At 35.7% G+C, this 14,156-nt stretch overlaps 1 protein-coding gene across 1 annotated transcript; it reads left to right on the top strand.

Annotated features, from left to right (window-relative positions):
* The first annotated feature begins 326 nt into the window (after nucleotides 1-326).
* On the top strand, nucleotides 327-11,033 carry LOC127945896 (runt-related transcription factor 1-like). Its single transcript, XM_052542004.1, has 5 exons — nucleotides 327-781; nucleotides 2,897-3,153; nucleotides 4,144-4,300; nucleotides 8,620-8,724; nucleotides 10,690-11,033. The coding sequence occupies exons 1-5, from the start codon at nucleotides 754-756 to the stop codon at nucleotides 11,022-11,024; spliced, it is 882 nt and encodes a 293-aa protein (XP_052397964.1). The 5' UTR covers nucleotides 327-753; the 3' UTR covers nucleotides 11,025-11,033.
* The last annotated feature ends 3,123 nt before the right edge of the window (nucleotides 11,034-14,156 follow it).

The following is a 14,156-nucleotide window of genomic DNA, read 5'->3' as shown; positions in this document are numbered from 1 at the left end:
AATGATTAGAATATAATCTAATTAAACAAACTGTTCGATTTTTGTTCATTCTACATTTTATCTGTCATTTGATAAGTAACTTAAATCCGGTCAATTCAAAAATAAATCAACCATTTGACGAGTGCGCGCGTCGAGCCACGCGCCAGGAATTCCATTGACTGTTCAGATCCATTTTTTCCCCCCGATTCGGACGGTCTTCTGATTGGTCGAGCCCGTCGAGGTCTGTCATCGCTGACCAATGAGAATGTTTAGAGGGGAGGCGTATGCAAATGAGCTCTCCTGGCTGGCGTTCCTGCGCTGCCCATTTCCAGTAAAAGCGCGTCGCTGCCGGGAGATTCATTCACAACACATTATCATTCTCTTTGCGACCGCGCGTTCTGTATTCGGGAAGAATACTTTCTCCCAAAGGTTTACCGTTTTATAGAATAGACTGATGCACTTTTTAGACAGTTAAAGACTGACAGCGTTGGCGTCAGGTGCGCGACTTTACGCGCACTTTCTCAAGGATACCCAAGCGCTAGACCATCCTCTCTGATGACTCCTGCTGAAAGAGGAACAACATCTACATAAACTGTTTACAGTTCAGCTCAGACTGAAAAGCAGGGTTTCAACATCACCAAACGGATAGTAAGACGCGCGAACCTTCCACGTCGCCCTCGAGCTCGTACCCTTGATCCGCGCGCGTCCGAATCAGCTGCTTGTCCGGAGCCCTGAATCTTGATCCTGACTGAAAGGGTGTTCAAAAGATACCAAATGGTTTTTCTTTGGGACGCCAAATACGGTAAGAGCGTTTCTCAGCTCTGCGTAACGGCGGTTTCACGAGTCTATTTTTACGCGTACATTTCATAATGCCTGCATGTTCATAGATGTTGATAATAACTGATACATTTAAACTTAACTTAAACCATGACGGAAATGTGACATTCCCATAGACAAAAATACTGCAGACTCTCCGTCTCAACTCAAGTTCACTTTGCTAAGAATGCAAAACTTGGAACGAAATTGCATTTATATGAGAAATGAATCAGCAAAATAAAAAAAAGAGATAAGTTCATGAAAAACGAATGGAATTGGAGTCATTGAAAAGAATAGAGCTTAAAAATAATATTGAATATGGGAGGTATATATAAAGATATATATATATATATATATATATATATATATATATATATATATATATATATATATATATATATATATATATATATATATATATATATATATACATATCTTCCATGATAAACTTGTTTTAAAATATCTGAATTAAGTAATTTTGATATTTATAGTCAGAGAGTTTGAGTATTGTTACTGTCCCAAAGAGTGTAAAAAAAAAAAAATAATAATAACCCTTTTAAATAAATAATCCAAGTGATTTAAAGTCAGTGTATTGTCACCAAAATTATGGAAATCATTATGTTGTCAAGTGTGTGTCTGTGTGTGTGTGTGTGTGTGTGTGTGTGTGTGTGTGAGTGAGTGTGTGTGTGTGTGTGAGAGAGAGAGAGAGAGAGAGAGAGAGAGAGAAGCAACAGAGAAGACCTACATAAACCCTCATGACTGTGTCAGCATCATTAATTTTAATATATATATTTATATATATATATATATATATATATATATATATATATATATATATATATATATATATATATATATATATATATTTATTTATTTATTTATTTATTTATATTGAGGTTAAATTGAATCTATGATTATGAAAATTACTTTCATTAGGTCAGAATGTGAGTACAAAATGTTTGAAAATAACTTCAATATAAAGATTATATTTTTATGAGCTTGTTTTCACACCAAAAAAATCGAATCTAAAAAAAATCTAATATTTAAGAATCTAGTTTTCATCCCATATACTGTGCCATAATAAGTCTTTCCATTTTCATTATTTGGAAAGTCTCATATGATTGGCCTATGTCTGTACGTGTATGGCTTCCCGAATTTGTGCTGTGTTTTGTGCTTTCTGTCTGCAAATGCATCTCTCTCTCTCTGTTTTCTACACCTTATCTCATTCACCCCAAACAGTCGTCAACAAACTCCAGTTTTAGCCTGATGTAGTGACTGTGTCTGTGTTTATATTGGGCGATGGGTTTGGAGAGAACGCAGTGGCTCTCTGTGCACAGCACTGTAACGTGGGTAACCACACTCATGTGGCATCAATTGTGGTTGGCTGAATGACTGTGGGTCGCAGTGCTATCTGATGGTTTTAATGCTTTTATATGCCTGTGAGGCACTGTTGCATGGGCACCAGAAGTTGCTTGGAAAAAGTTTTTTTTTAATTTATTTTTTTAATTACAGTTTGCATGAAAAAATAAACTAAAAACGCATACACTGAGCAGAGCTAAATAAAATTGAGATTTTCTGCGGTAAAATAGGATGTAAATGAAGGAATAATGACCACAGGCATGAAAAGCTGTGCAATGAGGTGATTTTACTATGGTTAAGTAAAAAGAAAAAAATAATATCTATAATACAAGCCTGGAAGTGTCTTATTGCCTTTATTTAAGATACCAATGTTTAATAAGCAATCAGTTATACTAGAAATGATTTTTATGCCTGGAAATACAGTTCTGAGCAATGCAACATCTCATACTCAATCTTTCCACAAGTGATATTTTGTGCATTAGTGTTATTTTACTAGGGTTAAGAAGTCATTTTGTGTCCCGACTCAAAGTAAAACCACTGTTATACATGGCAGAAAGTGTCTTATTGCTTTTCAAGTGCAGAGCAAAGCAGCATCTTGGTGCACATGTGGTCTATCGTTAAAAGCACTGAATGTTGTTTCACTTTAGAATTGGGGCTGTTTAAAATATACAAAAAAAAATTTGATAATGATGTATTTTTTTTTTACGTTTAGTGAAAAGCCTTATGCATGTTTGTGTTTCAGAACCTGTGCCTGGGCGACGCTTCACGCCTCCCTCAACAACCCTGAGCTCGGGGAAGATGAACGAGGGATTGCCCCTAGGGGCTCAGGAGAACAGCGGTGCCGCCCTGGTGGGCAAACTCCGCATGGCTGACCGAAGCATGGTGGAGGTACTTTCCGACCACCCTGGAGAGCTGGTGCGCACCGACAGCCCCAATTTCCTCTGTTCTGTCCTGCCAACACACTGGCGCTGCAACAAGACGCTGCCCATTGCCTTCAAGGTAGCTGACCACAGACTGCTGTTGTCTTTCAGTTACAACTAATGGTTCATATTGGGCAATATGAAGAAGTCGTTTTTTCTCAGGCTCAAGGACATTTAAAAATCCTACAATCTCACATTTGACTTTAATACACATCCTTAATTAAGCTAATGATTTGGCGGGAAGCATCAGTAATTGTTATTAATCTCCTGTCGTCACGGGTGACTGCTACATCTTTCATCATCATCTTTCATCATCACCTTTCATATTTGTCAAATCATGGCAAAAGTGCAAACCACACAGTCTTGTCAAATCTAGAGTGTACTGCTGTGAGGCATGTGTGCACTCTGAAACAAAGAGCAGAAGAATGTGATGACATTTACAGTTAATATGCAAATAACCTGCTCATTTAGTTTAGATGTGGAGATATTGTGCAAGTGAATGCAACGCTGAGAGTAAAAAGGATTTGAATGTTGTTTGGTTTTCATTTTCACCCTCTGCTCAATGATTTTGCCTAGTAATTAAGTATTTAAATAAGAGTATAAGTATAAGTATAAGCTGTTCTTTCTATTCATCAAAGAATCCTGAAAAATGTATATTTTTTTGAAGGGTAATGTGACACTGAGAACTGGAGTAATGATGCTGAAAATTCAGCTTTGCATCACAGGAATAAATTACATATTAACATAAAAAAAAATTAAAATAAAAAAAAAAACAGTTATTTTAAATTGCTAAAATATTTCACAACCTTTTTACTGTATATTTTATCAAATAAATACAGCCTTGGTGAATACAAGAGACTTCTTACAAAAACAATTATTTTAATCTTATATAATAATTTTAGATTTATATTTACAAATTATAATTTGTCTTCTTTACTATTCATCCTGTATTGACAGTTGTGGCTTAGTGTGATAATTGTCATATATTGTATTTTTGGTTTGTTTTTAAAACACAGTTTTGAAAGGTTTAAACGTATCTAACATATTCTCCTCATTCATTGGTTGACAGGTAGTTGCCCTTGGTGACATCCCTGATGGCACGCTAGTCACAGTGATGGCCGGCAATGATGAGAATTACTCTGCCGAACTTCGGAATGCCACAGCTGCCATCAAGAACCAAGTGGCCCGTTTTAATGATCTGCGTTTTGTTGGCCGCAGCGGACGAGGTAAAATGCATATAATGCTTAAAAATATACAATTCACTTCTTCTCACCTAGACATACACGTTTGAGAAAAGGAAACACAGATCAGGCTCACCGATGAGCCGTGACACAGATATTTTAAAGCCATCATCTGCGTGTGTGCACATGCTTGGTTAAATGTGTATGTTTTCCCATGTGTTTTGATATTGTGTTCAAACACATCAGCACAGACCATTACCTGTCACTTCCACTTCCTGTGGCAGGCAGTCAGTTCAGTCAAATACTGCAGATCTTACATACTTAAAACACAAGGCTTTATGTAAACTTGCTAGCCATCCAGCCCTTTTGTACCACCATCTGATTGTTGAACCACTTCATTGTGGTAGCAGAGCACAGCAATGCCGTTTTTGTGGCCTGTATTTTAGATATTTAAAGCAGAAAAAATGTGCCTTGTGAGAAAATTAGGAGTAGCTTCTTACGGTATTTGTGATGTATGAATCGTCCAGCTTCTGTAATGACAGAGTAGTTAGTCAACAGAATGACTGGCTTCTGGGAAAACTAGGGGTCCCGCAGGGCTCTATTCAAGGCCCGATGTGATTTCGCTGATATAGTCCTCAGCACAAACACCACTGCTTTTAACCTACATGTCCAGACCTGCGATAAATATATGAAAGCATACACTCTCCTTTGTCCTTCTCTCTTTTGTCTGTGTCATCATTTGAACGCAGCATAATAGAGGCAAATAAGTTGATGTTTGCAGCAGGTGTGCTTGCATGCTTTGAGTGCAGAATGCACGCATTGAAATTGAAAATTGAGATTGTTTACAAAGAAAAAAATAAATGTTTAGTCAGAATTGTTAAACGAAACATATTTGTCCATTTTTCCTGCATGAAAGTCTTGCTTTTCAGTGAATTTCAGACATGCACATCCTCACAGACTGTTGTTTATCCAAGCGTGTTTGTGAGTGTGAGAGCAGCTGCACTCTGCTGCCATGGAAGTGATTAGGTTTAGTGCCGGAAAAGAGTGCAAGTCGAGAAGAAACAGCAAGACCGTGTTAGGTAAGAGAGAAATGTAAACTATGCATATCTACACACACTCTTGCTACTCTGTATTATGTAGACATGTAGACAAGAAAGCAAAGACTGCATCTGTATGGCTTTTTTGTCCATCTGTCATTGTTTTGCAGCATCATGAATAACTTGATGTTTTCAGGCACATTTATATGCACACATTTAAGTTTGACTTGTTCGTGCGCACACACTGCACAGTACTTTACAAAACAGAAACATATAAACAAATTATAAACAAATTCTCCCACTTCACACATGCACACACTATGTAGGGACATTCCCTTGAGAAACGCTCTGCACTTCCTCCCTGTTTGGGCAGTGAGTCTCTCAGACAGAATGTCTCCCATCCAGACGCTAAACCACTGAACCACAGTCTGTGTGTGTTAGTGTAAAAAGGTCTTGTAATGAGTGTGTTAGACAGGAAGAGATGAGTCAGTGATTTGCATTTCTATTTTTTAAGATTTCATATAAAAACTATGGTACTATAGTATGATTAACATACTGATATACCAGTGTATTTACATGTCTACCATACTACATACTACCAGTTTTCGTTTTGTTTTTTTGGAAATGGTGCTATGATATGATGTACCATGAAAATACCATGGTACTTTTTTTTTAAACTGAATGTTCTGAATATTTTGTCATAAATTATTAGTGCAGTATTACAGCGCTTTAAGTGTGTTTTTTTTTTTTTTTTTCTGGATGTGATTCTTTGTGTTGTTTGTGTGTGAGGTCATGGCAGACAGAAGTGGATCGGTGTTGTCACAGCGACTGCGCTCAGAATAGCACCTGATCCCTGGCGCAGCCGTGTTTGTGTGTGCGTGTCACATCTGTGCAAATGTGTGTGGTCAGACCTCATAGTTTGTCAGATTTTGGGGAACAGCTTGGAGTTTTTCCCAGCTCTGTTTTTCTGGCTGAATAACGACTAGCGCGTGTGCGTGTTACTGTACCTTGCTTTGGCTGGAGCACTTAGGCCCATTTAGTGCTGTGTAACTCAAACCTGCTGTTGCCACGAAAGCGGCCACCTCCCTGGGGTCCATCTCATCGCCATAGCGATGAGTGACAGGTGAAGACATCAGGAATTGTGGGTACAAACCCCAGTTCCCATTATCCTTGTAGTCAAATTCAGTATGTCATTTGGCACACATGCATGTCTCACATATGTCAGACAAAATAAAATCATGCATCTCATTATAATTTGCGTGAGTTTTTTGGCTATAGCAGGAGCAACCAGATTGAATAAATATAATCACTGATTTTTAGTGTAGTCTGTTTTATTTTCAAGACTATTTTGGAGCAGTATGTTGAGGATTTGTTTCACGAAGTTCATCATTTGGCACCAGTAACAACTAAATGGCAATTATACAGAAGACGCCTCAAAACACTAAAAACAAATGTGTAAATTTTATATATATTTTTTTTATTATTTAAAACAATACTTTCAACAATAACAGATTAACACATTAAATTTCAAATAAACGCTGTTTTTAACTTTCTATTCATCAATAAATCTTAATATAATGCATCATGGTTTCCACGAAAAAAAGAAGCAGCACAACTGTTTGGCCACCTAATAACAAAAATGTATTGGTGAAATAGTATTGGGCGATATTTTCCCCCATATATTATTCACAATATTATAGCTAATTTATGAAATTATTGACATATTTTCATAGCCGGAGAGTGACCCAACTCCAGGGTAAGGCCAAAAGCAGCCTAGTGTTAGTATAAAGCAGTAAGTCCAAAGAAGCATAATGCCTATCAAAGCCCCTTAGCTGTTATAAATTCACTGTAAACCACGGCTTCACGGTTATTCCATGTACGTAGTAAGATTTCATAGAATAAAACAGAGCAAATAAAGTGTAATTATATAAATAAAAACAGTATTCTTCCACCAAACAGTGTAGTTCCTCAGAAACTGTTCCTCAGAAACAGTTGTGGTTCCAACAAAGTGGTTGCCAAAAAACACACAGACGTAAACAAAGGCGTTTGTTTGTAATTTACAACAGCTTTGAATGCAGTTCAACCAATCAGAATCAAAGACCAGAACTATCCTTATTTATAATAATCTATTAACTACATATTATATATTTTTAGTCAAGTAGTATATGGTATATGTATATAGTATATGTCATAAAATATTTCCAATATGACTGAATTAGTATTTAACATGATAACAATTTAATAGAAACATTTCAAGTTACTAATGCTTACGTTGCAAAAAACATTAACATTATCAAAGAACATCATCACTGACTAGCATGAGTTTATGCACTTTATAAAACACTCCTGTTACAATCAGTGAAGCTACATGATGAATAAATCTCTTATACTTACAATCAGCACAACCCTATTGGCATTGTAAAAAATTCCTTGGGTAAATCTCATGAAAGTATTTCATCCAAAAATGAAGTTTTATGTTTTTCATAAAAGAAAATTAAGCTGGTTTTTGTACCATGAATAATTTTTTTCATTTCAACAGTTAAGAATGTTTATAATGTTCTGTAATGTATCCTAATGTTTTACTTAGCTTTTTTTTTTTTTTTTTTTTGTATGGTCAGAATTTCATTAAGTGATCAATCTCATAACTGAAATATAATGATTTAAATAAAATTACTATAAATCAAAGGTAGTACATAATAATAATAATAATAATAATAATAATAATAATAATAATAATAATAATAATAATAATAAATAAATAAATAAATGAATTCTTCAACATCCTAAAAAGACTTTACTTTCCTACTTTCAGATTTTATGCCATTCATCTCTTTGGTTGTTTTTATTGGTAAGCATGTGTGCTGGTGTCAGTTCATGTGAAAGCTGTCCGTCTTTGTGTCTCAGCTCCTCTCGATATCTCACTGTATTATTTCATACTCTCTCTTTCTCTCCCTCTATGTCTTTGCGAGATGGTCCATGTGTCATCTGTTTATTTGGGGATGTGGTCACATGACGTGCTGTTTGGCCCGTGTCTCCGCTGCACTGTCTGAACTCAGTTTCTGTTTATGGACACAACAAAGGCGACTTTAAATTCCCTTTTGCATCTGTTTGTGGGGGTTTTATTGTGACATGGCCACTTATGATGGCAGCCATCTTCGTGATAGATCAGCCACAAATGTCTTCATCCAGAATAACACTCACTCGCAGTTTTACAGTCGCACACTCTTTTAAATATGTACTCCTCACAAATATGTCCTGTGAAGAAGTGCTAAATATCTTCTGCAAATGCTGAATTTCTAACCTGTTTGTTTTGACTGTATTTTTCAGGGAAGAGTTTCACTCTCACCATCACGGTCTTCACAAACCCTCCTCAGGTGGCAACATACCAGCGAGCCATCAAGATTACTGTAGACGGACCCCGCGAACCCCGACGTGAGTGACGACACATCCAAATATAAATGTATTTTTACATATATATATATATATATATATATATATATATATATATATATATATATATATATATATGTATATATGTGTATGTGTGTGTATATATATATATATATATATATATATATATATATATATATATATATATATATATATATATGTGTATGTGTATATATATATATATATATATATATATATATATATATGTGTATGTGTATATATATGTGTATATATATATGTATATATGTGTATGTGTGTGTATATATATATATATATATATATATATATATATATATATATATATATATATATATATATATATATATGTGTATGTGTATATATATATATATATATATATATATATATATATATGTGTATGTGTATATATATATATATATATATATATATATATATATATATATATATATATATATATATATATATATATATATGTGTGTGTATGTGTATATGTATATATATATATATATATATATATATATATATATATATATATATATATATATATATATATATCTGTCATGTGACCTTCAGACACTTTTAAGCATTACAATACAATTTGGGCCCAGATATGTGGTATAGGAATTGCCAACTAGTGTTTTTAGTTAGTTCTCATTCTCATTTGGTTAGTGTAAAACAGCAAACTAAAGCTGTAGGCTTGTCTGTGTTTGGTGTGGTTTGGCTCTTGGTGGCCGGATGGGGTTTCATTTTGTCTCTACTGTGATTTTAGTCAGTTTAACAAGTAACAGGTGAGATTTAAGTCTGATTTTTATGTTGGTTCACAGGAAACTTTTAAATGCCCCTTACTAACCAGTACATACTAAAGTGATGATATCTGATGCAAATTCTATGGTACTGAATGGTTTTAGCATATGTACTGTAGGCTACCCCTTGTTATAATAATAATAACAATAATAATAATATATTAGTATTAACGTCATTAATAATAATGTAGTAATTATTATAACTTTAAATATGTATTTATTGTTATTACTGATATATGATTGTATTTTACCTTTAATTTTAAGTAGATTTTTTAGTTTGTTAATAATTTAGTAATTATTATAATAACTTTATAATAATATTCATTGTGTATTAGGTTTTCATTATTATTATTATTATTACTAAGTTTATCATGACTAAAGGACCAGGGATGTCATTAATATCGAGTTAAAAAGTGTATATCCTGCCTAAATACTTGAATTGGTATTGCATATTATTGGTGTATTTCTGAATCATGTTGGTTTTAGTCTAGTATCTGTCAGTCAGACTAGTGTACAATGTTTTTGTGTGTGTGTGTGTGTGTGTGTATGTGTGTTTTAATAGCATGTCTTTATATGAGTGCATATCACACTGTGCTTTCGTGTTGGTGGCTGTGGTGGGTCTATTCCCCGTTGGTCCGTTATTCCGGTCGGGAATCCATTGGTCGGCGCCACCCCGCATATTCTGGGTCTGTCTGGCGGGATGCGCTGGCCTCGTCTTCAAAGCGCTTAGAAATGCTCTCTGATTTCAGCAGGACTTCCTCTCCTCGCGTGCGCGCCGATGACTATGCAGATGAGTGCGGCTGATGGTTTCACACAGCTGCGGCCGCGTCTTTTCTGTTCCTTTCCGTTTGCCTTTTTCTCTCATCGCCTGTGATCATTAATCCCACTGTGCTCTCTATGTGTGAGGTCAGAGGGACACACACACACACACACACACACACAGACACACACATTAGACACCACAGCATCCCCTACTGGTGCAATGACAAGCTCATTCAACATCATTAGTAGGAAGCGAGGTGTATAGAAGTGTGTGTGTGTGGTCAGATCATAGTGTATATGTTGTGTGTGTCTTTAAGTGGCTTTGATTGTGTTAATGGACAGTCAGTACCTAAATCGTTCTTTCTCATCTACATTCTGTATGTGTGTGTGTGTGTGTGTCCAGGCCACCGACAGAAGCCCGATGAAGCAGTAAAGCCAGGCGCGTTAGCTTTCTCTGAGCAATTGAGGCGAAGTGCCATGCGGTGCAGTCCACACCACGGCCCTGCCCCCAACCCCCGTCCCGCCCTCAGCACTCCCCCCTTCAGCAGTCCCGCCCACAGCCAGATTTCCGGTGAGTTAGACTCAAAAACACTCTGTACCTTACGCACATCTACATCAGTGATGACACACAAGGGCAGTGCTGTTTGGGAACTCTATTCAGTTCCATTCTGTTCTGCCCTATTCTATTCTAGATCTCTTCTACTGAGGGTAGACCTGTTGGTTAAAGGGTTACTTTAGACAAAAATGAAAATTAAGCCATAAATTACTCACCCTGAAGTCATCCTAGGTGTATATGACTTTCTACTTTCAGACAAATTCAGTAGGAGTTATTTAAAAAAATTGTCTTTGATCTTTCCGGCTGTTGGATGCAACTCAGTGGGTGTTGCACTCCATCGGTCCATGAGAAGTTTAATAAAAAGCTCATCCATTAAAAAAAGTGTCTCACACAGCTCCGGGGGGCGAACAAAGTCCTTCTGTAGCGAATCGATGTGTTTTGTAAAACTAGCTAATGTAGCTTGTGCTCACAGTTGTAAACGAAGCAGTTCCGGGGGAATGAAGTATGAGGTCAGCTTTGTGCTTGTGCCGCTCAGAAGTGACGCACGATGAAATGCAGTGAAGAGATCAAAACCAAACAATGGTTATGAATTAGAAGAAAAAAACGAGGATTTCGAACAAAGCAACTTTGCTCCTGTTAACAAACGTTGGTTTTCACAAGACACACCGGCGCATGTGCAGCACTGACCCTGGAACTGTATCTGTTTCAACAAATTGAGCGCAAGCTAGATTAATGTGATTATTTCGTTTTGAATATGGAAATTTTTCTTACAAAAACATATTGATTCGCTACAGAAGGCGTTTGTTCAACCCCCGGAGCCATGTCAGACACGTTTTTTATGGATGTAATTTTTATTAAACTTCTTATGGACCGGTGGAGTCATCCAACAGCTTGAAAGATCAAAGACAGTTTTTTTTTTTTTTTAACTCTGACTGGATTCGTATAAAAGAAGAAAGTCATATACACATAGGATGACTTCAAGGTGAGTGATTTATAGGCTAATTTTTATTTTTTGGGTGAAATAATCCATAATATTCCATAATATTCCCTTCTGTTTTGTCTATTTGATTATTTATTGTGCTCTTCTACTGAGGCTAGACTTGATTGTTAGTTATATTCTAGTGTATTATATTATGTTTAATATGTTATATATATATATGTTTTTAATCAGCTGAACCCCCTAGACTTAAAATATTTGTGCATTTACTTTTGTTGTATTTAAATATTTACCTTTACATTTACTTTTCCCCCTAACATTTTTTATAATATTTATAAATATATTTATTCAAATTTCATATTTAATATGTATTAATATTTCAGTCATTTAACAACATTTGCATATTCATAGTTCTCTAATGCCAGTTAAATGTTCACATGACAAGCAGTTATAAAATATATAATCCTCTATTCTAGTCTAGGCTAGTCTATTTGCAGTCATTCAGTCCTATTAAACCCACTGTACATAATTCTAAGTATCACTGACCTCATTAATTTCAGTAATAAAATCATATTAATTGCTTTTCTGGAATAGAAACATTTAATAAAAACAATCAGAATGTGCTGCAAACACTCCTGTGTTTTGCTTTTGCATTAGTCTGTAATAGTTCGGGTATAGTGAAAGGAAGTGTGTGTGTGTGTGCGTGCATGTGTGTGTGTGTGTGTGTGTGTGGCACGTTGTTTTTGGTTCTTCTTGTTCCTGGCAGGTGATGGGGGGAAGCGGGGACACATCACACATCATCAGACGTTCAGACATAACAAATACAGTGAACAAGGCCTCCTTTGATTGAAGCTTAGACAAGCATGCCAGAGCGTGCTGCCACACACACACACAAACACACACACACACACATGCAGTGGAAGGGAAAGTTTACAATCATCAAAAGCCTTGGGGGGCCACAAATGTTTCTTTGCTCTTTCATTGTTTCTTTTGAGCATTACAGCATATGCAATATTCCTGCATATTTATGGCAATCAAATGTGTTATGCCTTGTGTGATGCACATTCATTTATTCAATATTTTGAGTAATATGATTACACCTTCAGTTATGAATAGGCAGCATTCACACACAATGTGTTTTTATATTGAAACCAGTTAGATGGAGTGCAGTAGTTTTGAGTTTCCCCAAATTATAATTAAAATAATAAAACAGGGTTGCTGAAAGAATGTTTTTTCTTCTCACCAAGGGTTCATTTGTTTGAACAAAAACACACAAAAAAATAGTAGATATTATTACAATTTAAAATAACTGTCATATATTTGAATATATGTTAAGATGTAATTTATCCATGTGATGCAAACTTAATTTTCAACACCATTACTCCTGCATGTGATCATTCTAATATGCTGATTTGCTGCTCAAGAAACATTTCTGATTATCATCAATGCTGAAAACAGTTGTGCTGCTTCATATTTTTGTGGAAACCTTGATACGTTTTATTTTTCAGGATTCTTTGATGAATAGAAAGTTAAAAAGGAGAGTTTTTTATTTAATAGAAATCTTTTAGTACATTATGAACATTTTACTGTCACTTTTTAAACTTATTTAATGCATCTCTGCTGAATAGAAATATGAATTTCTTTCGATCTTTTAAACAGCAGTGTATATATTCAGACTCATCTTCTGAGAAATCAACTGATTAAAGCTCTAAGTTCGGCCCAAGCAGCACTTCTGCTTTTCATGCGTGGTTAAAAACATTTCCCAATCTGAAAGCACAGAACTCCCGCTCCGAAACACTGAGATCCTCTTAGTTTCTCTTCCCTTTCGTGGGTGCAGATGGGAGAAAGGTGTGTGAGAGAGAGAATCACAGAAAGATGCAAATGCGTAATGAGGGGGAAGCAGAATGCAGAAAAGAGGAAGTGAGACGCATTTGAGAGGAAGCAGGCTTGTGTGAAAATCCCTCATTCAAAGCGCAACCAAATCTAGTGCTATTTTATTTTATTTATGGAAATAAGGTGATTAAATTAGACTAATTGGTTTTAAACCAAAATGATGTTAGCTAGTGCTGGTCTGGATGGTGGAGCTGTTTACTGATCAAAATATAGATGTCCTAAAACACAGACGTTTCCATTTAAACGTCTTATTTTAAAAAATAATAATAATTGAATTTTTCTAAGAAATATCAGACAAACTTGACAAGCCCTGAGTGATAAATGTTGCAGTGGAATTGAGCTGAACGGCTGGATGGAGTGATGAAAGGACTGAACCGGGCCGGACTGTATGTTTCCTGCCTCGTGCTTTTCTCTGATCTACCGGCCAAAAATAGCAGCGGGATTATGGCCAGCGGAAACTGTTATTAAGTCATTCAAGAGCTCT

The sequence above is a fragment of the Carassius gibelio genome, chromosome A24 (assembly GCF_023724105.1).
Source record: "Carassius gibelio isolate Cgi1373 ecotype wild population from Czech Republic chromosome A24, carGib1.2-hapl.c, whole genome shotgun sequence".
NCBI classification, from domain to species: Eukaryota; Metazoa; Chordata; class Actinopteri; order Cypriniformes; family Cyprinidae; genus Carassius; species Carassius gibelio.
The sequence above is the reverse complement of the archived record's forward strand: the minus strand, read 5'-3'. Positions and strand labels throughout refer to the sequence as shown.

Excerpts from the sequence above, each read along its gene's own strand:
- LOC127945896 (XM_052542004.1), top strand. The coding sequence starts at position 754 with ATGGTTTTTCTTTGGGACGCCAAATACG. Across the intron at positions 782-2,896 it reads TCTTTGGGACGCCAAATACG|AACCTGTGCCTGGGCGACGC; the intron begins GTAAGAGCGTTT and ends TTTGTGTTTCAG. Across the intron at positions 3,154-4,143 it reads CGCTGCCCATTGCCTTCAAG|GTAGTTGCCCTTGGTGACAT; the intron begins GTAGCTGACCAC and ends ATTGGTTGACAG.